The sequence below is a fragment of the Tenrec ecaudatus genome, chromosome 10 (genome assembly GCF_050624435.1).
Source record: "Tenrec ecaudatus isolate mTenEca1 chromosome 10, mTenEca1.hap1, whole genome shotgun sequence".
NCBI lineage: Eukaryota > Metazoa > Chordata > Mammalia > Afrosoricida > Tenrecidae > Tenrec > Tenrec ecaudatus.
Genome location: NC_134539.1, coordinates 78,426,322 through 78,454,030, shown reverse-complemented (window position 1 = coordinate 78,454,030; position 27,709 = coordinate 78,426,322). Strand labels below are relative to the sequence as shown.

Below are 27,709 nucleotides of genomic sequence, written 5' to 3'. Positions count from 1 at the left end.
CCATCTCCTCTGCACTTTGCACAAAAATGTATTTCTGTGACATCCCACATTACAGACATTGACCAGGCTCAGGTGGTGAAGCCGTGTGGGAGGAGCGCGCCAGGGTCCGGCTTCTGCCAGACGAGCATGGGAAGGAGGCAGATGTGGCCCACCTGCCAGCCGGGGACACGGACGGGGCAGCTGTCCCTTTCCTGGGCTGCGAGGGAAAGGCTCTAGGAGAAAACGCTCGTGGCCTCTCTCATGAAGCTGTCCCTGGTGGGACCGTCCCAGGGAAAGAGTGGGCGGGAAAGATGGGTCTTCAAAGACTGCCTCCAGAGCCAGCTCCATGCCCCAGGTCCACCCTCTCAGGGCGGCACCCCGGCACCCTCCCAGCCCCAGACAAGAGGTTCTGAGTTACACAAGACCGCTAGATGACAGACCTCTGCCTTTCACAGGTCTCTGATTCCCAGGGCAGGGTGGGCGGGAGGAGGGGCCCAGTGGGGCCCGGCCTGGAGTCTAGAGGTCTGACTGCCTGCTGCCACAGTGAAAGGCTGGCATAGGAGTGGGACCACCTACTGCTGGGTGAGGTGGGGGTCCTTCCTGCAACGGGGCAGGCAGAGGGCCTGTGGCAGGCTCAGTGCTGCTGGTGGGAGTGCCTGGGCACCTAGGGCGTTACAGGCAGATGAGGGGCCATGGAGAGAGGGACTGAGCTCCTGGCCCTAGAAGGGGCTGACTTCCGGAGCTGGGGGCTGGTTCTGGATATGCTTGGCAGAAGGAGCAGTGGAGTCTGCCCCTGAGCTCTAACTACCCCTGGGGCGGGGCCTTCAACAGCCTGGGACCTGGTGGGAGGCTCAGAGTCGGCCTCCATAGCAGCGCGGCCTCAGGCAGGCCTGGCCGGAGAGCAGCAGGCCCAGGCGCCTGCACCTTGTGGGTCCCCTGTGGCTGGGGCTGCCCAGCGAGAGGCATGGGAACGGCTCAGTGTCTTGCCCCAGATGGCTCACAGCTGGGAGCACCAAGGCGTTTGGGAGATCCAGGGGCTCAGTGTCCTCCCGGACCTCACCCAGGAGGGGTTTTCTCAGGCGCTGAGGGCCGGGGCAGAGTAAGGCCCAAACAGGAGGTGAGGGGAAGGGCTGGTTCTATGGAAGAGGAGGGCACACTGGAGGTGAGAGGCGTTCAGCCTGGCTGGGGTGGGCATGAGAGTGGCAGCGATGGAGGCTTTGAACAGGGGCTTGAGAGTGGCCAAGGAAGCTGCAGAGACTCGGAGAGTTACTTTTGCTTTTGTACAGAAATCATACACACAAAACTTCACACTTCCTAACCAAAAATAATAATAATAATTATTATATATATAATATATATATCTCACTAATGTTAAGGAAAAGCGTCGGTTGTGCAAAAGTCTCCCGTGCCTCTCCGTCTCGTGGGAGGCTCCCTGGAAGGGCTCGGCCAGCCGGGTGGCTCGAGAGTACTTCCTCCTGGTTTGCGGTCCAGAGCGATGGGGCCGTGGGGGCCCAGGCCTCTATCTGGATGTGTCCATGTTCTCCTCTTTAAAGTTACTGCAGTGCTCGATCACCTTGCTGGAGAGAAGGTGGGACAGTGGGCGGCAGTTCGCGTGGTGCTGGCTGAGACCACGTGTGTGAGCTGCTGGCAGGGTAGCCAGCCCACACAGAGCACCAGGAACAGTCCCCATGGCCACACATGCCAGCACTTTGCCGTCTCCTTGGTCTTTCCCGGACCCCACACCTTCTACCCTCCAGCCCTCAGTCTTATGGCACCTGCGCAGTTAGGGGGGCCCTTCGCCAGCACCTCAAAATCCCTTTGGTTTTTTATTTACCAACACCTCCCTCTTCATTTTTCCCTTTTCTCCAAACCTTTTCCTTGCACCCCCTCCCCGCCCCCGCCAGTCCACTCCACTGCCATCGAGGTGATTCTGACTCATTGCGACTACACATGTATACACACACATCCATCTATCTAGATATGGTTTCCCAAGGCTATTTATCTTTATGAGACCAATTGCTTTCTATTTCTCCCATAGAGTGGCTGGTAGGTTTGAACTGCTGACCCTGGTTAAGAGGTCAGTACTTAATCTGAGTGCCACCTGGGCTTTAAGTTCACTGCTGATCCTCTGAGTGACTTCCCAGCACAGTCCCCCAGACAGACCCAGAGGTCTCGGTTCAGCAGCAAGGCTGGGGTGGGGCTGGGGAAGCTGCGTCTGCACAGGTGCCGAGTGCCTGAGAACCACCCCTCAGGCTCAGAGTGAGTCTCTTGCTCACTCCAGACTGACTCCAAGAACCACTGCCCCATTACTGTCAGGGGCCACCTTTGGTGGCCCAACCTCCCCATTTAGCACCAAGCCTCTGGGTGGGGGAGGTGAGGCGGGGAGAGTCACTGTGTGGCCTCAAGGCACCAAGAGGTGCCCAACGCCTTCTAGGAAGTGAAGGAGGCCGGGAGTCACAGACACGGAGATGTCTCTCCAGTGTCCTCTCCAGCCCGACTGTACTGTCCTGCCGTCTGCTGTGACACATGTGGCCGGTTTTCAGGGCCTGGGACCGAGAGCCCTCTACTTTCTTGGGACACGTGTTAAAGGAAAGGCACTGCCGGGAGTGTACACTTAGAACAATCTTTCCGGGAGGTCCTTCAGGGAGAGGATGGTGCAGACCATCTCCCTGTGTCAACGCAGTGCCCGCAGAGCTGCTGTCTGGGAAACCCGGAGCTCCACACCCCTCCTCCACATTACCTTCTGTCTGCCCCCCATTTACAATGATGACAAACGTTTACTGGGGTGAGCGTGACTGTGACCTCTTCTCCATCCCAAGCAAAGCAAATCAGTCACTACTGATTCTGCCATGCCGGGTGTTTCTCTGAGTCCCTTTTGTGCACAGTGATTGTCTAAAACCACCCAGCAACCCACAGCCCGAGGGCCCGCCTGCTGTGCCAGCGACCTTCACGTTCTGACACTGACTTGCCCTCTGCCCTGTTTCCATCTCTCAGGTGGGTTTGACCACACTGGGTCTGCTCTTGAGTTGGCAGAAAAACCCTGCTCATGCATGCTGATGCCGAGTGCCAAGAGGCTGGAATGTGGGGGCAGAGAGGAAGCCTAAGCTTACAAACTAGGGAAAGTCTATTCTATTCTGAGAGTGATTCTCTGGCTACTGGCCATTTCCCGGCCAAAACAGCACCACGGGAGGCCCCCTTCAGGGCAACAATAAGGCTCTCAGTCCCATTCCCAACCACTGGGGGCAGCCTGCGGTTATTCCCTCGCACCCCCCAAATCAAGGGGGCGCCTTACCGGGCCATTTCCTTGGTCTCCTGCCGTGCGGTCACCATCTTGACCAGGTCCCTCAGAAGGGGCATCCCGCCTTCTTTGATCAGCAGAGGGCAGTACTTGTCCGCTGCGGGGTTAGGACAGACAGGCACGTTAGCTAGCAGGGAGCCTCTTCCAGCAGCCTGGGGCCTAGAGGCCCACCTTCCCAAAGAGGAAGGGCGAAAACGCAGGCCTGGGCAAAGAACGGCTCTCCCCTCTGCTCCTGCAGGCAGATCTCTAACTCTCCCCCTAGAGGATGTACAACAGAAGCGAGGGTCCCCTGACAGACAGGAGGCTTCTTAGAGAAATGGCTGCACACATCCAGGGACGGACGCGTATTTATATTTTCAACCAAACACTACCAAGTGAGTCTGGAGACCAAAGACTACGAGAGATCAGCCACAGGGAACAGCCACACCTTCCTACTGGACGGTTTCCATTTGCATCCAGCAAAGAGCATTCTATTTGTTCACCATCCAGGGCTGTGAACGCCACAGAGTACGCGGTCATCTTGTCTGCACCTCCAGCAGCGTTAGGCAAAATGGAGCTGTTTTTGTTGTTTTTTCTCCAAAATTTCCTACATTAGTTTTAAGGTTTAGCGATCTCACAGCAGAAGTTCCATAACAGCTGACCCAACAGCAACCTGGAACCCCCAGGAGCTTCCCTGTGACGGGCACTTACAGTAAACAGAGAGCTAAGAACCTAGTGGCTACTGGGCACCTCGAGGACAATTTATGAAAAACTGTCACCAGGTCCTCTTGATCTGTTCGACTTAGCTTCTGATGGTGTATGAATTTTGGAGCCCCAAGGGCAAATTCTAGCATGCCAACTTAATTCACCCTGGTCACACTATGCCAGACCCAAGGAAAGACTCACTGGCCTGCCTCTCGCCTGCATATTGTAATGTTTCTGCTTTTAAATGAACAGGTGTGAGTGCCATCACAACGAGTCCTTTCATGGAATCTTCTCTGAGTCATTACTGTGTTACCCTGTTCAATCACGGCTGCCACACGCAGGCAGACAGGAAGCGTGAGGACACTGTCTCTTGCATCTGTAGGGAGCTGTTTGTTAACATTGCCATTTTTCGATTCTTCTTTGAGATTCAAAAGGACGAAACAGTCACTCCAGAGAGCTGTCTGGGGGCGTCCCAACCCAGGGCTGTTTGCTCCCTGCTACATGGCTTCTCTGCGGTAAGCTTATACAGGTATATGGATCGATGTTGCACTAGAGCTAGCTGCTTGTTGAACGGCTGGTATGTGCCAAGCATGATCCTGTGCACTTTACATGGCCGAGTCATAGGATCCCACTTTAAAGACGAGGAAGGAGGCAGAGGGGTTGGGAAGCCCATCCAGAGTCACCTCGCTCCGGCAGGCAGCTTGCAGCGCCTGCGTTCTCCTCCACTCTGCCCGTTAGCAGGACGGGGCAGGCTGCACCGTGCAGACTGGAGGCGAGACGCCTCCCTTTTCATGTGACCCTTATGAGGTAGGTGTTAGGTCATCCCCATCTTAAAGATGAGGACGCAGAGGCCCAGAGAGCTGGTGCTGTGGCTGTGCCATTGTAAAGGCGAGGGACCTGCGTGAGGTCACAGAGCTAGGAAGAGAGAGAACTACTAGAGGCCAGACCTGATTTGAGCAAAGGCTCTTTCTGTGCACGGCCCCTTCTCTCCTCTCCCCTGCAGCTCTCTGCGCTCAGGCTCTTCCCGGGAGATGAGGATGGCACTCTCGGAGCATGCAGACTGGAGCTGACGCTGCCTCCTCAGGGCTTCGCTTTCCCTTTTGGCTGGGTCTTAGCCTGCGTCCCTTCATTTCCTGACTCTGAAGCAGGAACATTAGGAAGCCCGTTGGAACCCTGGGTGGGCCTGGTTCGGGGACCCCCGCAGATTCTGGAAAGAGGAGGTGCTCAAGCCAGCTCTCTTAGTAACCCCCTCCAGTACTAGAAGCTCCCCGAGGCCAAGCCTGCTTTCAGCTGGTGAGCTCCCCAGTGCTTGGGCGCAGGGTCAATGGGTACTCACGGTAGACAGACACAAGGTTGTACAGGGCCCAGGTTGCCCAGTGCTGGCTGACGGGGGAGATGCCCTGGGGGAGGAGGCGAAGGATTGGCTCAAAGGACCTGTGAGGAGAGGAATGAAGGTCACTATGAAGTTTGGTGGGGGCCGGAGGAGTCTCTTGTCCAGAGTGTCTCTTTTGTGAAAAGTCTGCAGGGAAACCATAAGCAGGATGCACTGGCGAAGGGCATGACCTTACCCTTGGATTCAGACTCCACGGAGAGAGCTCCCTGGCTAGAGGGCCACAGAATAAGCACAGAAGGGAAGCGGGAGGGTCACAGATTCCCCAGACCTCCATCATCGAGTCAATGCTGACCTAGTGGCCCGACAGGGCAGGGTGGAACTGCCCTCGTGAGATTTGGAGACTGCTAACTCTTTACGGAAGTAGAAAGCCTAGTCATTCTCCCACAGAGTAGCTTGTGGTTTTGAACTGCTGACCTTGTGATTAGCAGTGCTCCCGGGGTGGTGCAAAAAGCTGGGCCTCCACAGAGGGCAGACCCAGCCATGGAAGAGGAGGGTTGGCTGGGAGACAGAAGAAAAGTTGCCTGCCCTTTGGACCAGAGTCTTCTGTGAGTCATCTGGAGGCAGATATCCACAAACCCTCTGGCAGGTCCACTTCCTGGCACCCCAGGGACTATGGTGCGTGAAACGAGGGCAGAATTACAGGCAGCAGCTCCTCTTCCGGATGGGGGTTTTCAGCCGCAATGCAACTGGTGCAGGGTGGCCTGCTCCCACAAAGTAAGGGCCCGGCTGGTACACATCGGCCTGGGAGACCCTAACTGAGCAAGGAGGTCATCCACTGTCCAAGAGGGACTGAGGCCAGCTTGCTTCCAAGTAGTTAACACTGTGCCTGGAAAACCCTGGCCAGGAGGAGAGGCCTTTGGCGTCTTTGGGGAAACAGTAAGATCTTAACTGGGGCTGACTTTCAAAGGGTGAGATGTTTCCTGTGTCTGTCTTTTCTCCTGTTCTCAGGTATCAGCGTTGTAGGCCCCACTCAAAACACTGCTTGCCAGGAGCAGGCCCTGGATGCTGTGCAGGTGTTGAGGTGCCCGAGCAGAGCCCCCGGCTGGCACATGTACGTGCGGCGCCTTCTGCTCTTGCCCGAGTGTGGGCTGGCTTTGACTTGCGAGGCAGGAGAAGGCAGTCCATCAGCTCTGACTAGACTCTGCCCCGTTCCCTGCACCCACCTATAGTTGATGTTTCTGCGCGAGTTGATATCCCAGCTCTGGATGGCTGCCCACATGCGCTCCTCCACCTCCTCCCGCTGGGGCTCGCAGATGCCCCAGGCCTCGGGTCCGTCAAACATGATGTGGGAGAGGACTCCGCAGGCGTTGTACGACACCTCGATCCCGTCTGCCTTACTCTCCAGCAGGTTGCTGCCAGGAAGAAGGGGGAACATGGAGTCTCGCTCCCCCAGTCCCGCTTCAGGTTCCAGACACCAGATTTTACTTCTAGCTCACTCTTCACAGGCCACTTTACAAGGTACCGGCTACAAGGAGACCATTTCACGGGCGCAGGGTTGAAGGGACAGGCACAGGGCACCTTAGGGACAGAAAGTGAGGGCAGGCGTTGCTGCTGCAGACAGAGCTCCGCCCACCCTGGCAGCCAGTGCAGCAGGGGCAAGGGAGGGGACACCGGCCGACCTGAAGACGCTGATGAACTGGGACGTCATCAGCTGGGGTCGCAGCTCCTTCACCTCTGCCACATTTCCCAAGAGTCCCAGCATATTCCGATGCAATTCCTGCTTCTCTGGGAATTCCTGGCAAACAAGGGCCATTGTGAGCACCTCAATTACTCCTAGAGCCTGCTGGGGCCACTCCGGTGCACCCAGGAGAACATGGGCCGCACGGAAAGGGGTTTACAAGGTGGCGGCTCCTTTACGGGGAACCCTGCAGCTGAAGCTGGAGCAAGGAAGAGAGAGGATGGGTTTGGAGAAGAACAGACCCTGCTGGGCAGGATTCTGTCTTTCTATCCAGCTGATGCCCCGGCAGAGCCCAGATCGCCTCTGGAGAGTCTGAGAACTCACTGCTGAGAAGTGGGCTGTGCTTTCCTTCGGGGAGAGGGCCCCAGGGAGAGCCATCCAGATTGTCTGGCTCAGGGGAGCGCTTGGTAGACTTTCTGTTCGAAACACCTCCCGGGCTGGTGGACCCTGAGCCTGCCCCCGCTTGCCTTTTAGCGGGACCCGAGGGTAGGGGGATGCTGGTGGATTTGGTTGGTGAGAGAACCCAGGGACAGAAGGCTGGCTGGCGCGGGCTGGTCAGGGGGCTACCTTCAGGCAGTCCAGGAAGAGCTTCATGCCGTTGAAGTTGAGGAACATCTCGCAGTTGTCAGGCGTCTCGTCTGTGATGTTCCACAGGGCGCTCCAGGAGAACTCCATCACCTGGTCACACTGCAAGGGGGAGGCTCAGCAAGCTCTCCTTCCCCCGCAGGGACAGACACTACCCTTTCAGGGGGGGAGGCTCAGCAGGCTCCCCTGACAAAGCAGGGTCCTCCCGGGGATAGACCACCACCCTTTCCAGTGGAGAGGGGGAGGGGGAGGCGGACACAGGGGCTCCTGGAAGAGGTGACTTACGATCTTGTCCAGCAGCTTCTTCTGAATCAGTTTCAGCATGGTCTGAGGAGGGAAGAGGGCTTGCTGAGGGGCCGGAGCCCAGAACCACCACGTCTCCCCGAGAACCCGAGAGAGAGGATCTGGAGAGCGAGTGATTCCATTCCTGGTGAGACATCCCGACAAGACCAAGTCCACACAACCCCTGGGAGGCTGCGTGAAGACAGGGAAGCCGCACACCACAACCCCTTCCTGTTTGGCAGCAGGAGACATGCTTGCTCATCTGGTGTGCCCTCAGGACTGGGGGGCGGCCCCTCCTGTCTGCCCTGCAGCCTCCCGGCGATCCAGGAGAGGAGAGGGGATGCTCGGGAGAGCCTTCCTTCCTTCCAGAAATGGTTATCCTCGCCCCGTTGGCACAGGCCCACGCTAGGAAGCAGGGGACGTGCTGGTGAGAGGAGACAAGCCTAGTGTCTTTTCCTGTGATGCTCATGGGGAGTGGGGGCTGACAGTAAGCACACACAGTCCCTCAAACACTTCTGTCATCCCAGATGGGATGGCGAAACAGGGGCGCACACCTATCAGCGGCGGCAGGAGTGCCCGTACGCACCTGAACTTCACCTAAGGAAAGAGTGTGAGAGTGCTCTAGGGAGGCTACAAGTGTTCTCAGAAACGTGCGTGCGAGGAAGTTCTTCCTCTGGTCAGCCGAGTCCTCGGGCTTCAGCCCAAGCCCCTGCCTCTGCAGCCTGGACCCTGCTCTGAGACTCTCCTCCAACGGGGAGGGTGGCAGGGAATGTGAGCAGAGGGGTGACGAGGAGGAGGGGCGCCCACCCTGCACGTACCACCACGAAGCCCATCTTGCCCACGGCCTCCTTGTGGTCGTTGTCCACCTGGCAGACCAGGGCGTTGCACAGGTGCACAGCGATGCGCTGGATGGACTCGTCCTGCCGCGTGGGGTTGAGGATGCTGAGCAGCAGCTCGTTGACGCGGCGGTACTGGAACTCCAGCTCCTCGGGGATGCTGAAGTTGCACAGGGTCAGACAGCAGTTCCGCTGGACCTGGGCCAGGACAGGAGACAAGCAGGGCACATTCCAGAGACCCGTGACCGGACGGCACGCTGGTGATCCAGGAAGCCTTCTTGAAAGGGCAGCACCAGGCTTTTCTTTTCATTTTGGTTTAAAGTGAAATAGCATTTTCATAGGTAAGAGTGCGTAAAACAAAATGGGCACATTGTAAAGGGGACTCCTGTGTAAGCCCCACCTGGAAAACCCTCCAGATGGTTCCCTTCCGGCCACGAGCCCTTCTCCCCTCTAGAGATGGCCATTACCCTCGCTACTCAGTAAGATCAAGTCTGCCACTGCATGTAGCTGAGAGCGACACATCTTTCATTGCAGTGTAATATTCTACTGCGAGGACACTCCAATTTACGAATCCGTTCTGCTGACAGGTGGTGGCTTGGCTTCAGTCTCGGCCAACATGTGTCCAGGTGCGGTCTCTAGGAGTTTCTCTAGGACACACACCTGGGGAACAGAACTGCTGGCGCTGCCTGGGCAGCACCCGTTTCCTAACAGGGATGTACCATGAGTACCTGTGCTCACCTCTCTGTGGAGGAGCGTATCTTCCTACCCCTTGCTTAATCTTCCTCCAGCCTTTATGACTAGCTACGGGAGCGTGAGGCCCCTTAGTTCATTCATCACGCCCTACTTGGGCTATCAAACCTTTGCCTTTGCTTCCCCCAGAATACAGGTACTTTTTCGTCAACTTGGGGAAACCAGATCTTAAATGATAGAAGCACTACTGACTCATTGTACGCTGTCCAACTAGCTTTGACAAGGGGTAAACGCACCCCCCTCTGGTTCAGTTCTACCTCTGCCCTCCACCAGGACAAAGAGAACGGCGGGCTCTCCCCTGGGCCCTGCACCTGCTGGTTTCTCCAGTTGAAACGTGATGTCGTCACTTTCCTGTCCATTTCTGAGGCTTCACAAATTTGTTGTGGGTCTTCTTCAACTAACACGCACTTACGTATTTATTTGTTTTTCATTTTAAAAAAAGGACCAGCCCTTGACCTGATTGCAAAGCCAGTCTTGCTGTGCTCACTGTAGAGAGAATCACTGCCCTCAAGCTGGGGGTGGGGGTGGGTGGTGTGTGTGTGTGTGTGTGGCTGGGGGTGGTGTCTGTCTGTCTCTCTCTCTTTCTCTCTCTCTCACTTCTCACTTCTGTAGCGGGAAGAGAGGACACACCTTTCTGGAGGACGAGGAACAAATTGCCCCAGCAATTCCAGAAATGTGGTATCTGGACATAGCCCAAGGTAATCAAACAGGGCCAGCAGAGCATGATCTGAAATAGCACCCAAGGACACAGAACCCAGACGCTCAACCATGTCTACAGGAGTCCAACAGACAGGCTGCGCTTGACCCCGGACCCCAACCCCCAACAGAGTGGCCATGCCAGTGACCCGGGACATTATGCTGAGGTTAGCAATTAGGAAACCACACCATCAGCACCAGCCTTCTTGGGGAGGCGGGGGTATGAGACTGAATGACTTTCAGTTTCTATTCAACACATTAAACCAAAAAAACATATTTTTGAGAAGTTGTTTTTTTTTAAAGCACCAAGCATGTTAATTTAGTAATCCAAAGCAAACCATTATTTGATTGTATGCAAAAATAAGATATGGGGCATGTTCACACTCATAAGCCACTATTGAATTGAAAATCCATGTTCCACCTACAATATATGAAGGAGGAGACCTTTTACTAATCATAAACACACAATATGGACACAGATCAAAGTCGGAAGGGTTGGCAGGGCAGGCAGTGCTGGTGTTAGCTATCTCTGGGTTCTGGGTGGTGCTGGGACGAATTTCCCTCCTTTTCTCAATCTGTATTTATACATTTTTAATGGCAAAGTTAAAGAAATTATATTCCTTTCATAAGAAAAACAGCTACAGAAGCAAATAAGCTTCCATAGTGTAGCTGGGAGATGCACTAGCTGGGGCTCGGGGAGGCGGACAGGGCCAAGGAGCTGGACCAGGAGCTGAGGTTGGGAGTGAGGCAGTGGAGAAGGGGGTGGGGAGGGAGTGATCTAGAGGTAGGTGAGAGAAAGGGACAGTCAGCCAGGCACTCTGAGGGGCGGGCTGGGGCAATGGAGAGCAGGGACGGGCAGCTGGCCAAAGCATGCGGGACCTTGGTGGGTCGGGGGCTCACCGTCACCTCCTGGTAGGACTCCATGCCGTTCAGCACCACCTGGATGACCTGCCGCCGCAGCTTGACGCTCTGCTCCGAGCGGTACTCGGAATTGGTCAGGTAGAAGAGGGCGGCACTGCCCGTCACTTGAATGTTCTTGTCATACTTGTGGCACTTGAGGGCTGTGATGACCAGCTGTCAGAAGACAGGACAGAGGCCCCTGTTGGCCATTCTGTGGCGGCTGGGCCAGGTCCGGGCCAGGGCTCTGGGAGCTGGGCTCAGGCAGACCTTCTGGGAGAGGGCCTAGCTGATCCTGCTCTTGGAGGGCAGACACTGGGATGAAGGAGCAGAAACCTGGGCGGGCTGTGCTCTAAGGCCTGCAGGGAGCAAGGTACGTGGGAGGCCAGAGACCAAATAAGTTAGGTACTGCAAGAGGATGGGGTGGGCACCGAGGGCACTGGAGGAGGGACTGCCAGCTCCGGGAGGAGGAGCAGGGGTGGGTACAGAGGGTCCAGGACGTGGACGGGCGCAGTGTTGGGGCTGACCTTCAGGGCCCGCAGCAGCTGGTTGCAGCGCTCAATGCGTGCGATGTCAAACAGCAGATTGATGGCCCGCGAGGTGATCTCGGGCCGATGGTCTGTGTAGGCCTCTATGGCATTCAGCACCTGCTCCTCATTCTTGTCACCGCTTACCTGGGGACCGGGCATGCTCAGAACAATCACAGGAGGCCAGGTGATGGCATCCCTGGAGCCCACTCAGTCCTCCAGTCCCACCTCCTCCCTACCCCCCACGCCCTCCCACTCCTGCTTCTCACTTTGTGGGCCGGAATGTGCGTGAGGCGGCACAGAGAGGTCTCGAAGAGCCCGAGGAACTGCAGCGGCCTCTTCAGGGCCCGGAAAGGCATGATGCTGCTCTTGGAGGGCTCAATGCTGCGGGGAGAAGGGACCCTGGTCAGTGGTCTGGGCCTCTCCCTGGGGGGTACCATCTGCGCCCAAAGGGTGCTCTGTTGATCTGGGCACTTACTAATCTCCCCGTCACTCATGAATGCCTTTCCCACCTCGGTCCATGCTCTCCCTGCGGCTACAGCACCCTCCTCCTCCGGCAACCCTTGAAAGACCTTTTTCTCTGCTGCCTTCTGCCCGGCCCCTCCAACCACACTCCTCATTCTGGCTCATGGCCGTGTCTATCTCCTACTAGCTCCCACGGACTCTGACAGGGCAAGGCCCGATGCACTTGATATCCAGCACAGGCCCGGCACTTGGCAGAAAGGGCCAATGCCTGCTGCAGGATGCAGGAAGGGGTCCCAGCAGCCCTTGCCCCCAGCCCCACCTGGTCTGGCCCGCCTCCTCGTCCATTTTGGAGATGCTGCAGTTCTCCAGGATCATGTGGCCAGAGATATCCAGCGACATCAGGTTTCCCAGCTTCTGCACGAAGAGGCTCAGCGCCTTCCGAGTCAGCTTGAACTTGTAGTAGCTCGAGAGGCGGTCTCTGGAGATGTCCAGGTGTCTGGGGGAGAGTGGGCTATGGGTCAGCCGTGGGTGGGCACATGCTGGGCCGTCTTGCAGATCCCTGCACCCTCAGTCCACAGCAGGGCAGGCCCAGCCCAGGCAGAACACTGGGCTTGAAGGAAGGGGCCTGCCTCTTCCATCCACCCTCTGCTGGCTCACGTACTCGCTGGGATGGACGGCACCCACCCGCTTCCTCTGGGTGCCTCCCCCCACCTGTTGCAGGGAGCTCACCGCAGCTTGTGCAACTGGACGATGACGCGGATGTGGTCATCCGAGAGGTCCATGTTGTAGAGCACAAGGGACACGAGGCTGTCCTTCCACTGTGCGAGGAAGGCCGCATCACTGGTCTGAATGCCCGAGAGGTCCAAGGCGGCCAGCGAGCTCAGTGGCCGCAGCAGGGACTCCACGGGGACCCCGTCAATCATGCGGCCCAGATTGAGGAAGCGGAGGCGGCTAAAGCCCTCGAAGGTGAAGTCCTTCACCAACACCTGGCAGGTGGGGTTGACGAGGCACTCATCTTCGCAGCCCCCCGGGTTCTCCTCCTCGTAGAAAATGTTCGCGCAGCCGAAGAGGCTCAGGGACACCAGCGTGTGGCTGAAGCTGCGCAGGGTCTGCAGGCTCTTGGCGGACAGTTTCTCGCAGTTGGTCAGGTACAGCTCCACCAAGTCCTGGGGACAGACAGTCCCGTCACCACTGCCCACGCACCTGCTGGGGGTTCTGGGGCCCTGCCCCAGCTCCCTATTTGAGTCTTCTGGGCTGGCCTCCCCTAGCATGCCTGTGACCTGCCAGTGCAGAACTCACCTGCTTGCGGATGGCTTCCAGATCCTGGTCCTGCACCAGGTCTTCCCGAAGGTGGATTCGGGTGAGGCGGGTGCTGCGAGGGTCTGAGAAGAGGCTGAAGAAGCTCTCGTGGGGCTCAAAGTTGCAGGCAGCGTTGACCAGCTCCACATACCTGGGAGAGAAGCCAGGCTCCAGGGAGGGGCCCAGGGCCCCGGCCCCATCCCTCCTTATCCTGATCGCACAGTCCGAGCGGACCTGGTTGGACCCAGGCTACACTACAGGGGCGATGCCCGTGGGGCTGAGGGTGCCCAGGGACCAGGAGCTCAAAGGGGGTTAGCTCTTCAGGTGACCTTCTGGTTGTGACCAATCCCAAATCCAAGCTCGCTGCCCTCAAGTTCCTTCCCACGCACAGCGACCTTACAGGACAGAGCAGAACTGCACTGTTGGCTTTCTGACGCTGTCTGTCTGTGGGAGCAGACACCCTCAGCTTTCTCCGCAGAGGGGCGGCTGGGCTTGAGAGGGGAACCTTGTGGTCAGCAGTCTGATGTTTCACCCGCTGCAAAAGCCGGGCTCCTTCCTGGGGCTGACTCACCCGCGGCCATCGAGCCCCTTCCAGCTCCTAGTGGTTTCCCAGACTGGATCACCACGGGGGCAGACACCCTCAGCTTTCTCCCACGGAGTAGCGAGTAGCGGGTTGGGTCTGAATCACCAACTGTGGGGCTAGAGCCTCTTACCAATAACCAGTCCAAGTCTCTTTCCCCCAATGTATACTCCCATCACACACACCCCCACATGTCCCGCTCCTCTTCGAGTGACCGCTTCTGTCATGCACCGTCCTCCCCCATGCCCACAGCATCACCCACTTTCAGGGAGCTTTTGGTGCCTTTACCAGCCCCCTTCCTGATAAAACAGCTCACCCAGGGCCATCAAACTAAAGGCTGTGCAGTGTGCAGCGGGCTCCAGGGCATGCCGTCAGTAAGACCTGGCTGGGCGTGAACTCAGGCCAGACTCGTACCTGGTGCGAAGCCTTTGAAATCAGGCTTGAGTCTACATTTTGGCTTGGTGGCTACTACCTGGGCAGTTCCCCACAAGTAACTGACCCTGTGTCCTCATATGTAAAATGGACATAATTCTGGACTGAAAACTGTCCAACCTAGCACCTGGCCCCTGGTCACAATTTTGTTCCCCTGGTCGCAATTGTCCTTTTTGGACACCTGGGCTGAGTTCCCAGAAGTCAGTGGAGACAGCAGCTTCTAGGGGTCCCCCTGGGTGATCGGATCCCCAGGCTATTGTTTCAGTACTGGCTGTTCCCCCTCACTTAATCCACAAACTCAGCCTACGTACACACACACACACACACACACACACACACACACACTCACACTGACACATGTCCTTGTGCTTTTTGAGGCCACTGGTGTATGTACACCCATTCCTTCAAGTGTACTCCCTCCTCAGTGTATACCAACATGTACCCACAGACCTTTTCTATGATGGATATACCACATTCTACTGTACCCACAAATAGTCATGTGCTTGTACACACCCACGTGGTACACACATGGTTACTCACTACCCCTGCCCCTCGCTCACTGGCCACTCACTCATTGACGAGCCGATCGCAGATCTCGCTGGGCAGGAAGATGTCGGGATGGATCCGCAAGGTCTCCTTGTCCAGCAGGTAGCCCAAGGTGCCATCCAGGTTGCGCAGGCAGAAGTCGGTACAGAGGGCCATCAGGGACTCGGGCGTGTCGGACGCCATGCTGGAGGCAGGCAGGGGAGGGGCCCCGGGGGCAGCAGTGGCACCTCTGCACTCAGAGGATCATGGGCAGAGCTGCAGTCTGGGGAAGAGGAAAGAAGTCCAGTGAGCCACACTGAAGGGCCAGACTCTCTCTGTGATGTTCACTCTCTGAGCATGGAACCTGTGGGCCTAGAGCTCACGGTCCAATCAGGATGCAGCCGGGGTGGGCCCCGGGCCCCTGACCCTTCCCTTTGGCCCTCTCTGCTGCACCACTATCTCTGTGCTTTGGCCTGCAAAGATGATGGGGCCTTGTCCAAGTATCTCTGGGACTCCAGGAAGCCTGTGGGCAGCACTGCTGTGTCGGGGACAGGGCACTGGGAGGGGATGGTAAGTGGGCGCTTTCATTATATGCTCATTATAACACCCCCCCCACCCCCACCCCAAGCATTTTATTGTGGCTTAGGTGCAAGTTTACAGAGCAAATTAGCTTCTCAGCCAACAATTTAGACACATTCATTTTGCTTTGTGAGAGCTGAACAATGCTCTTCCCATTTCCTCCCTGGGTTCTCCGTTTCCACACAGTCATCTCTCCTGCCCCTTCCTACCTTCTGAACGGCGTTGCTAGGCAACTATTGCCCTTTTGGTCTCCTATGGTTGGCTGTTCTAAGGAGCAGGCACCTCATGGGTGTACTGTTTACTTTATAGGCCTATTACTTGGCTAGGATTCGGCATCAGGATCGGAGATATGCAGATGACACAACTTGGCTTGTGAAAGTCAGGAGGACTTGAAGCACTTGCTGATGAAGATCAAGGACTGCAGCCCTCAGTGTGGATTCAAACCCAAAGAAAATCAAAGTAAAGTAAAGAAAGAAAAAACCAAACAAAGCTAAAGTGACAAAAACGACGATCCAATAGGTAACATCATGGAAAGTGGAGAAAAGATTGAAGGTCAAGGATTCTGTCTCGCTTGGATCCGTCAGCGCTCATGGAATCCGCAGTCAACAGATCAAATGACTCACTGCATTGGGCGAATCCGCGGCACAAGATCTCTTCAAAGTGTTGAGAAGCAAGGATGTTGCTTTGAGAACTAAGGTGCGCCTGAGCCACGCCATGGTACTTTCAATGGCCTCGTAAGCTTAAGAAAGTTGGACATTGAATAAGGAAGACCCAAGAAGGACCCATGCATCTGCACTGTGGTGCTGGGGAAGAGTCTTGAAAGTACCGTGCACTGCCAGAAGAACCGACATATTACTTAGAAGAATTACTGCCAGAATGCTCCTTATTTATTTTTAATTTTATTATTTATTTGAAGGGTGTTTAAGGGCTATCATCCTAGAGGATCCACCAGTCTCTATCAGACCAATGAGTTTGGTCTTTTGTATGATTTTGAAGTGTGCTCTACAATTTTCTCTGCCAGGTGCTCCAGGACCTTTAACTGTGAACCTGATCACCATGGTTGGTAGGGGTCCAGTTCCATCTAGTTCTGGACTCGGGCTCGCGGAGGCTGTGCTTAATGTGGTCCCTGAGCCCTCTAAACTAATTGTTTCATTGGGCCTTTGGCTCCCCCACCCACAGTCTTCTTTGATCTAGGTGGGAAAGGCCCAATAGTTGTATCTGAGATGGCCAATCATAAGCTTGTCAGATCCCAGTCGCTACTCACAGAAGGATGCAGAATGCTGTTTTCACGGACTATGAAGGGCCAATTGTTAGATGTCTCCAGAGATTGTGGTCCCGCCTCACAATATTAACAGCTACCCTGGATGTCCTTTGCTATGGAAAAACCAAACTCACTGCCACTGAGTCCACTCTGACTTACAGCAGCCCTATAGTAGAGGGCATGACGGCCCCTATGGGCTTCCAAGACTGTCCGCTCTCCACAGGGGAAAGCTTCATCTTTCTCCCATGGAGGGGCTGGTGGTTTTGAACTGTTGACCGTACCATTAGCTGCCCAAAACATAGTCACTACACCACCAGATCACCTCTTTCCTATGGGGTACTTCTTAATTTGTATGCAGCTATGACAGATAGCTTAGCAGGACAAAAGCTCTATAGACAAGCCAACGTCATATTCCTTGGTTTATGATTTAAAATGAAAGCTCCTGAATTATATACTTCAAAATAGTTAAAATGATAGTTTTTGTTATATATATGTACACACACATTTTATTGGAGCTCTTACAGAAATCCTAACATTCCATAGTGCAATCACATCAAGCAGTATTGTGCAACTGCTACCGCTGTCAGTTTCAAAACATTTTCTTTCTTCTTGAATGCCTTGAAAGGTGTTTAAGGGCTATCATCCTAGAGGATCCACCAGTTTCTATCAGACCAATGAGTTTGGCCTTTTGTATGATTTTGAAGTTTATCCCCTCCCTCCACCACCACCATACCCCCCAGGAACCCCATTATATATATTTCCCTATACTAGTCCCCCCATATTTTATACAATCCAACATATCCATCCATAAACAATTCTGTTCAGTCCCACTGAATGGGGTTACACAGTCATCAATGCTACCCACTCCCTCTTCCCCCCTTCCCCACCCCTCACCTCTTGTAACACCAGGGAACCACTCTGCCCGTCACTGTTTCTAAGGGCTATCTATCTTGGCTTTCATGTACCGAACAATCTTAAATATACAAATGAGCATACCACAAATCTAACATGATTAATGAGGTAAAACAAATAATAACCACAAATAGAGGGGAGGAAATATAATGAACTAGAGGATAGTTGTGTGGTTCATTGGTGCAATACTGCCCCCTGGATTTACCACTGTCCAATTATCTTACAAGTAGCTTTTGTGTCTCCACCACCTCCACGCTCCTTCACATCAATTTGGTTGCTTGTTTTTTAACTTCTGATACCTGATCCCATCAACACTTCATGATCACACAGGTGGTGTGCTTCTTCCATGGGGGCTTTGTTGCTTTCCTGCTAGATGGTTGCTTGTTTAACTATAAACCTTTAAGACCCCAGACTATCTCTTTTAATAGTCGGGCACCATCAGCTTTCTTCACATTAGCTTATGCACCCGCTTTGTCTTCAGCGATCATGTCAAGGAGGTGAGTATCACGCAATGCTGCATTACTAGAACAAACCGTTCTTGTACTGAGGAAAGAGTTAAGTAGCGGCCCAAAGTCCATCTGCTTCCTTGTTGCATTTGCTCACATATGCATATATAAAAACACATATATTTATATATTTCCATATATACTTTCCTCCTTTTATTTTTTCCCTCCTGCCTAATTATCATGTTTACCCATCATTCACCTCTCATCAATTCCTCCCCGATACAATTTGATTGATAAAATATGACCAGAAAAGCTCCACCCTTCTCACCATTAATTTTAGAGCACTTACTATTCCCCTACACCCATCATTACTGGCTCACCAGTAACCTTCCCCAATAATATATATATATATCCACAATAACATATATTAAAATGAGAAGGCTCATATGAAATTTCATACACAGCTTAAGAAGACAAAGTAGAGTACTATAATGAAATGTACAAAGACCTGGAGTTAGAAAATCAAAAGGGAAGAAGCAGCTGCAATTCTGAAAGATAATATGGAAAAATACGGAATGAAGCAGAAAACAAAAAGGAGACAGACGTATAAAAGAGTCCCTGTACAAACAAACAAAAAGGGGGGCTGATGTTCAACCATTCAGGAGGTGGCAAAGGCCCTGAAGGAAGAAGTCCAAGTTTCACTGAAGGTACTGTCAGAAGACAAGGCTCTGGGAAAGGACAGAACACCAATGGAAATGTTTCAACACGTTGATTCGGAGCTGGAAGCACTCACTCATCGATGTCAAGACATTTAGAAGACAGCTCGAACCTGGCTAACTGACTGGAAGGCATATTTGGGCTCATTTCCAATAAAGATGATCCAGCGACTACCGAAATTACTGACAGGATCGCTACCATCACATGCAAGTAAAATGCCGTGGAGCATACTTTGTCTTCTTGACTAGGAAAACAACTATGGATAAGCATTGTGAAGAATAAGAATTCTAGAATACCTCGCTGTGCTCACGGAGCCTGTCCCTACACCAGGAGACAGTTGTTCGACTACAAACAGGGGAGACCGAATGGTTTACAATCAGGAAAGGTATGCACCAAGTTGTATCCTTTTGCCACACGTATTCAATCTGTACACTGAGCAAGTCATCCAAGGAGCTGGGTTGTGTGGAGAAGGCAGCATCACAATGAAGGAAGGGCTCACTGACACCTGCACCTGTACACGCTACAGACCTGCTCACTGACACCTGCAACCTGCACACGCTACAGACTTGCTCACTGACACCTGCAACCTGCACACGCTACAGACCTGCTCACTGACACCTGCAACCTGCACACGCTAGACTTGCTCACTGACACCTGCACCCTGCACATGCTACAGACCTGCTCACTGACACCTGCACCTGCACACGCTACAGACCTGCTCAGACACCTGCAACCTGCACACGCTACAGACCTGCTCACTGACACCTGCAACCTCCACACGCTACAGAGTTGCTCACTGACACCTGCACCTGCACACGCTACAGACTTGCTCACTGACACCTGCAACCTCCACACGCTACAGAGTTGCTCACTGACACCTGCAACCTGCACACGCTACAGACCTGCTGACACCTGCAACCTGCACATGCTACAGACCTGCTCACTGACACCTGCAACCTGCACACGCTACAGACCTGCTCACTGACACCTGAACCTGCACATGCTACAGACCTGCTCACTGACACCTGCAACCTGCACACGCTACAGACTTGCTCACTGACACCTGCACCTGCACATGCTACAGACCTGCTCACTGACACCTGCAACCTGCACACGCTACAGACTTGCTCACTGACACCTGCACCTGCACATGCTACAGACCTGCTCACTGACACCTACAACCTGCACACGCTACAGACTTGCTCACTGACACCTGCAACCTCCACACGCTAGAGTTGCTCACTGACACCTGCAACCTGCACACGCTACAGACCTGCTCACTGACACCTGCACCTGCACATGCTACAGACCTGCTGAAAGTCAAGAGAATGTGAAGCACCTACTGAAGACCAAAGAATGCAGTTTTCAGTATGGATGACAACTTAATAAAGAAAACTGAAGTCCTCACAACTAATAGACAGTTTGATGATAAATGGAGACAATATTGTCACTGTCAAGGATTTCATTTTGCGTGGCTCCACAATCAATGCTCATTGAAACACCAGTCAAGAATGATGCACTGCCTAGGGCAACTCTGCCACAAAAGGCCTCTGTAATGAGCAAAGATGCCCAGGAAACCCCGGCGACTTTGGTAGCTCTGCAGTCAGTCAATTCTGAGTTTAAATTCTGCCACTCGCTGCCACGCAGCACAAGTAGCAGTGAGTGTGGGCACGTGTCTTTACTTCCCGATGCCTCCGTCTCTTCTCTAGAGTAGGCGGAATAAGTAATAGCGCCCTTCTCGCAGCACTGTGGGATAAAGGGGTTGGCATCCTGCCTGGCATATAGTGATTGCTCAATGAAAGACAGCTGTTATGATAGTCGGGGGAAGAAGGGGTTTCCGACTGCTGTCAAGAGCGATCCTCTTGGAAACTTCCAGGTGCAGTTCTGCCCTGTCCTACTAGGTCTCTATGAGTCGGCAGCGACTCAATGGCAGTTTGGTTTGGTTCATTATTACAGTCACCATCTTCTTCTGCCTCACCTGCTCTGGACCATACAGAACAGGGTTTGTCCTACCCAGCTCCAGGTTTGTGCCCCAGGGTAGGGATTCCACAATGAGGCCATTGTGTATGCTGTCCCACTGGCCACGTGACAACAGGGTGGGGGGCGTGCACAATAAGCAGCATGCCAAGGCCCTAGGCATGGTCTTCCTGTACCTTCACCACTTCCACATCTTTAAAAACCTAAGCAGCTTCTGAGAAACCAGAGCCCGAAGGGACACCACTAGCCAGGACACCTACCCCTGTGCAGTCTCCCCCACCAGTCATTTGCATCCACATCCATGGCCCTCTCATGGAGTCAGAAGCAGGAATCTAGCCTGACCTCTACTCCAGCTGGCCTGGCCTCCTGTGGGTACATGGGGTCACTTTCAGACCCTTTGCTCAGTCTCTTGTTAAACAGGGATCGTCCAAATCCAGGTCATTCTACTTTCTACTCTAAATAGTCCTTACTCCCAAGTAGATGTGTGTCCCTCCACAGAGCTCTAGCTCACTCTGGTCCTGAACTCACCTCTGTTTGGTGAATCCTCCCCACTTCTAGGAGGTCCATGGGTAACAGACTTGACCCCTAACTCAGAGGCACCTCGGAAGAAAGGCCTGGTGACATACTTCTGAAATCAGCCAGTGGAGAACCATGGAGAAGAGTTCTATTCTGACACGGGGAGTTGCCATGTGTTGGAATCATGGGATCACCGTCAGGTCTCAGGGTAAATGTCACTTCCTCTGGGAAGCCTTCCCTGACCCACCCGGGGGCTTCTGCTAGAAGCCCCAGTCCAGCACTCTGCACTGCTGCTTGTTTACTAGCGGGCTTTCTTGTTGGATTAGCAGCGCCCTCAGCCGGTCCTGTTGAGACTGCAGCCCTGGGTTGAACCCCTGTTATGGAGCCCATTCTCACTCATCAGGGAAAAATGAAAACCAAGAAACCTCAGACCCACTGTCACGGGTCCATGCCAACTCATAGCGACCCTATAGGAGAGGGTAAAACGGTCCCTGTGGGTTTCTGAGACGGCACCTTTCTATGGGCGTTACCTCAATCTTCTTTCCGCAGGGCGGCTGGTGGTTTCAAACTGTGGAGCTTGCGGTGAGCAGCCCAATGCAGAACAACTATGCCACCAGAGCTCCTCATTCTGACCTTTACAAACCAAACACACTGCCATCAAGTTGATGCCAACTGACAGCCACCCAATAGCACAGGGTAGAACTGCCCTGTGGGTTTCCCAGGTGGTAAGTGTTTACAAGAGTTGAGAGCCCGTCTTTCTCCCGTGGAGAGAGGCTGGTGGTTTCGATGGCTAACCTCCAGGTTCCACCACCAGGGCTTGTTTAGTCCCACTCATGGGGATCTGATACAGAGTGTCTATGTAAGACTTTATAAAGACCATAAATATAGTCATCGATACAGACTATCCTTACAACAGAGGAAATGGATCCTCACCTTTCTCCTGCAGAGCCGCTGGGGCCCGTGATCTGATGGTGCTCCCTGGAGCCCGGGGGCCACACCAGCCCAGGGGAGCCGGCCCGGATGGGGGAGTGTGAAGGCAACACTTCCCACTCGGGCACGCAGCCGGAGTCACAGATCACTCTGGTGGAGGCAAGAGAATGGAAGGTGGTGGGAAGCAGGGAAAGATGCGCCAGGGCGGTGTGGTGCCGGGCACTACAGCCCATTGCTACGGCTGTTTGCCAGATGAACCAACAAAGGACTGAACACGGAAGTGGGCACACACGGTAGGGGTTCAACAAAGGTCGATTGAAGGCATGTTCAGGGACCTGCATTGTCCCTTGTGCCGTGCACGGCACCCAGACCACTAGACAGGCTCCAGCTCTGCTCCACTCTGCTCCTCAGGTGGAAGAAATGTCACCACATCAGCCACCAAGGTCACCAAAAGCCCCCAAAAGACTACTTGGGAAGATGGTACCATCAGCTACCTTTGAGTCCACAGGGCCAGCGTGAGCTGGAGGGGGAAGAAGCTGAACTCATCTTGGCCCCAGGGATGTGAGGCACGGGGGGGCTGGAACCCCGTCACTTGTGCCACCTCCAGCTGCAGCGCCTGGCACCCGCCAGCAACAACCTAGCTCTGCCTGCCAGGTCCCTAGGGACCCTGGTTCTTCTGGCAGGCACCGGCCATCTGGAATTCTGGCGAATGGGGACAGAGGGGACTCTCATGACAGAACATCACACAGTAAGAGCCCTGTGTCTTTCTCCAGCCTCATTCTTGTAGGTTCTCCAAAAACTGGATCCATCACGGGCTACGACACCCTGGGGGAGGGGCAGCAGGGAGAGAAGGGGGCGAAGAGCACCACAGCAGCCACTGTCACTGCCGCTGCCACCAGCCTGCCGCCTCCATACCGGTTGCTTCCAGCCTTGGCAACCAGCTTGTTGCAGGCTCTATTTAATCACCGAAGCCACCTCTCCCAGTACCCTGCGCTGAGCACTAAGGGCTCATTTGCATAATCATCTGTCCTCCTCAGCTCCTGGAGGGCAGGGACTCTGCACTCTTGGATCTCTCCATGAAGGGCCCCGCCCAGGCCTGGCACTTGACAGAGGAAGGGTTTGCTGTGAGCTCCAGCCTGGCACCCCATGTTCTGATGAGGACCCCAAGGCTCCCACAATTTATAAGAAACTGGGTTGGGGCAAGCTCCGGGAGTCTTCCCAGAGCAGACGCGTAAGTGAGGGTCGGAGGGGACCCCAAGAAGTTGCCTGGGTGAAGAAACTGCAGAGACAAAACCTAAAGGTGGGTTATTTTAGGAAGAGGCTGGAACCCAGTGCGCATTGCATCACAAGTGCTCCAGGGGCCACCTGGAGGCAGAATGGCCTGGGGATGCTGGGTGGGCTACGAGTGGGACAGCCTGGGTTCCATTCTTGCCAACGTAGTAATACTCATGCCCACCCTGAGCACCAACCCTTGAGCACTGTCCCAAGTTCACAGCATGCATGAACCCAGGGGGTTCTCTGGACCATTTAGAGACGAGTCTAAATGGTTTGCCATGGGCAGACACAGACCCATGCACAGATTGCTCGGTATTTGCATTTACACAGACAGACATGCAGATTTTTAGGCGCTCAAGCCAGACAGCAACTTGCACAAGGTCTCCCATGAACATCTGACTTATATTTGGGTTCTACACCAGTAAGCTATGCAAAGGAACCTTTTCTCTAAGCCTCAGCCTCCCCTTGGGTGCCTCCAGGGCCTCCTTGCAACTCAGAAAGGTCTTGCGCACTGAGCACAGATGGTCAGGCATTGCGGTAAGTGTGTACCACTTTGGGGCCACAAGTCAGGAAGCTTCCTGAGGATGAGGACCCTGTGTTAAGTCCCCGGTCGCTGCTGTTCCACAGTGAGTGCAGGGCTGGTTAGCTCTTTGAGGCCCCCGCCAGTACTGCTCAGCCTCAATGCTCAGCAACCTCCTGAAGTGTCAATAGGTTATGACTGGTCCCGACCTCATCTACTCGTTGAAGAGATACCGTGAAAAATAGCAGAAAAAGGGGCAGCAGTTATAAGGAAGAGCGGTGTCCCAAGACTAATGCTTGGAAAGTCTGCTCCAGGGATTGCATCAGACATAGGACTTTGGGCCTCAAAGAGATGGCCCACCCGGGGTCTCTAAACACATACTGGAGCAGCCTAGGGCAGCTGAGGGATGGAAGCCAAGAGAAGCATGTCGGTGCCAAGCACAGCCCTCCACCTGGTGGCCCCAACAACTCTCTGCAGCACCCTCACGGTGGCTCAACCAGAGCTGCTCTTTTCCCATGTGGAGACCTAAGGGCCACAGGGAATCTTCCACAAGCAGGGTTTCAGGTTGGCCTCCCAGTGACCTTCAGAGGCACTGTCCTGTGTGTTTAAACAGGAAGACCGAGGCCCTGAGGAGAGACACGACTTGCCCAAGATCACACAGTGAGGCGGCAGCAGGGCCAGGCTTCCATCCAGGTCCCTGGATGGCTAGTCCAGGGTCATAGTCTCAACGTTTGCTCTGACAGATGGTTCTCAGCATCGAAGCACTTTTCGTTTTCAAATCCTCTGGCCCAGCCTATAGCCAAGTCTGAGCTGAGTGAGGTACTCTAGGCTTGGTGGTGGTGGTGGGGTGTGTGTGTGTGTTGGGGGTGGAGGTGGGGGTGGGGAGGGGATGACAGGAGGGATTATGAAGAGGAAGAGCCACCAACCAGAGTCCTGCTCCCTGTTGGACAGGCTACAAAATCTCAGCCTCTGTGGAGCCTGTCCAAGAGCACCGGTTTCCTCCAGCAGATGAGCCACACCATCACGGTCTCCCCACCCCCACATCTAGCCCAGCATACACTGTTCTTCTCTCCAAATCACACTTCTTTCAACACCACAGTTTCCGTCTGCTTTACAGGGCAGAACGGAGACGGGCTGGGCTTTCTTTGGGGGAAAAGGCAGTTAAGAAACCCAATGCCCTATTTATTGCACGAGGCTGCAAAATACCTCTTTTGTGAGTTCAGGAGCAAAGATGTCAATTTGAGGACTAAAGGACACCTGACCCAAGCCCTGATATTTTTCAGGGATCTCATATGCACGTGGAAGCTGGAAAGTAAACCAGGAAACCAGAGAAGTTGCATTTGAATTGTGGTGTGGGTGAAGAATGTTGACAAGTACCATGGACCTTCAGAAGAACAAACAAACCTGTCTTGGAGGAAGCACAGCCAGAGTGCTGATTAGAAGAGAAAGCAAGACTTTGTCCCACGTACTTTGGACCTATTATCAGGAGGGATCAATCCCTGTAAAAGAACGTGTTTGGTGTAAAAAAAAAAAAAAAAAAAAAAAGGAGGGTCAGCGACAAAGGAAGGCCCTCAACAAGATGTAGCGACACAAGGGCGATAGCCATGGGCTCACACATTACAGCTGTGAGGACAGTGCCCATCCTGGCGGCATTTCATTCTTGTGTACGTATGGGTTACTGTGTGCTGCAACCTGCTCAACAGACTCGAACAAGCGCAGCGTAACATAAGTCCCCATCACTCCCCACACTCCTCACTGGTATCAAAGCGCCAGGACCAAGCTCCGGTCCTCCCTAGGGAGCATGCAACCTCTCTGTGTGCGCTCAGGAGTGTCAGGAAGCTTCCACCTTGTCTCCCTCACTACCCGCCCCCGTTCTATTAGCTCAGGGAGACGGTCTAGAGACACCACCGGCTGATGTGGAAACGAGGGCTTTGAGTCAGGTGCACGCGTAGACAGCTCAGCGTCAGTGTGGGCACCATCATCTTGACTGTTGTGTCGAGTCCTTACTGTGTATGTGAGCCCACTTCACCCAACACAACAACAGTTCTAGTCCACCCACGAGGAGCCCGACGTCCAGAAAGGCCCCTTGCCCAAGTTCCCACAACCAGGAAGCAGGGGCATGACTTGATGGAACCACAGTGTTCTATGGCCATCCTTTCATTCCATCAATGGGCACTGCTCAGCTGGGTGCCTTCAACGCAAAGTGGGTGCCCAGTGGCCCTCTGCCATCTAAAACAGACCATAACCTTCTTCTGACCCTACATTTCCCCCTCCCTGACACCCCCAGTTCTCTTCTGACCTCCTCACCGGGCACTCTTCCCCTCCTTCTTCATGTTTCAGCCCCATTGTCTGGTTTTCTGGTGTTTTTTGTTTTGAATCACCAAGTACGCTGCTACCTCAGGCCCTTTGCAGCACTTGCTGTGCCCGGTGGCCAGAATGTTGTCACCCATGTGTTACATGGCTCCCTCTTTCACGTCCTTCAGGTCTCTGTTTGAATATCACCTTATTAAAGAAATCTTCCTGGCCCAATCTCTATAAAATGGCAGCAGCTAGCCTCTGGCCCTCCCCAAGGCCCCTTCTTGCTTTACTTTTCTCCACAGCGCTATTCCCAAGCAATGTGTTACATTGTTTGTCCAATGAATGAATGACCCAAAGCAGAGAGGTCTCTCACCCCTGACACCAGCCACCTCCTGCTCTGTGACCCTTTGTAACGCTCTTCCACGCTCATTCCAACCAGTCTGAACCCTGAAGTGGACACCCAGCGGGAAGATCATATAGCACGGTTTGCAAAAGTCTCTGACATCTTCTCCCCGTACCAAAAAACCCAAAAAACAAATGGTAAAACTCAAAGGCATTATCAAAATGCAAAGACTGGAAATCTTGGTCTTTTCCGGCTTAAGAGCAGACAAGTCAAACGCCACTCACAGAGCTGGAGCGGCCAGAAAAGGCATTTCACTTGCCACTCTCTGACCTGGCACCTTAGCCCTGAGGTTGCAACCCCATCCCACTCCTTTCCTCCTCAGCTGGACTTCTGTGTAACCTGCCAAGTCTTTTAGGAGCGGATTCAGAAGCCAAGCTGTCCCTGAGCTTCTCAGCACTGCTTGGGGGGTGGGGGGTCTCATCCAACAGGTAGGTGGAGCCCTGGCTGGCCCTACCGTCCTACATCCATCCCCCATCTTGGGCGTCGTTTTCTTTCTGGAAGAAGGGGGCTTAGTTCTGCAGGCCCCTTTCTCACACCTGGGGGCGGGGTTTGCAGAAGGCCCACCGTGGGCTGCGAGGGAGGTGTGCAGGCAGATGCAGCGGCGAGGTGGAGGCCCCGGAGGGCAGCGGGCAGGACGCGAGTCCATCCCTAGGTTAGGACCTACCCGGGGCCGGGGCTGCCTTCGGCGCTGGGGCGCAGGCGGGATGCTTCGTCGGCGGGGAGGCACGGAGGATGGCGCCCGTGAGAATCCGGGGCCAGGACTCCTCGGGAGGCAGTCAACTAAGGGCCGGGGGCCGGGCAGACCGGGGCCTGAAGCCCGGCGGGAGGGCGTCGCGGAGGGGGCCCGTGGCCGTTACCTCGCCCCGAGGGCTGCCTGCGGAGCCAAGGCCACCGGGCGCTAGCCCCGGGCCCAGCCCTCCCCCGATCGGGCTCCGACGGCTCGCAGCCCGCCGCCGCCGCCGCCGCCTC

The 27,709-nt window shown here is 54.4% G+C and overlaps 1 protein-coding gene across 2 annotated transcripts; it reads right to left on the bottom strand.

Annotated features, from left to right (window-relative positions):
* Nucleotides 1-12: 12 nt before the first annotated feature.
* Nucleotides 13-27,709, bottom strand: ZER1 (zyg-11 related cell cycle regulator). 2 transcript variants are annotated; one of them, XM_075560679.1, is made up of 16 exons: nucleotides 27,405-27,709; nucleotides 14,953-15,189; nucleotides 13,370-13,520; nucleotides 12,800-13,236; nucleotides 12,390-12,566; nucleotides 11,875-11,989; nucleotides 11,606-11,752; nucleotides 11,088-11,255; nucleotides 8,718-8,933; nucleotides 7,903-7,944; nucleotides 7,600-7,719; nucleotides 6,974-7,089; nucleotides 6,518-6,706; nucleotides 5,298-5,395; nucleotides 3,272-3,374; nucleotides 13-1,556 (listed from the first exon to the last, which is right to left on the bottom strand). In XM_075560679.1, exons 2-16 carry the CDS (start codon nucleotides 15,108-15,110, stop codon nucleotides 1,499-1,501), a joined length of 2,295 nt encoding a protein of 764 aa, XP_075416794.1. In that variant the 5' UTR covers nucleotides 15,111-15,189; nucleotides 27,405-27,709; the 3' UTR covers nucleotides 13-1,498. The 2 variants fall into 2 exon arrangements, with proteins under 2 accessions (XP_075416794.1, XP_075416793.1); XM_075560678.1 differs by having other exon boundaries at nucleotides 11,082-11,255; nucleotides 27,405-27,708.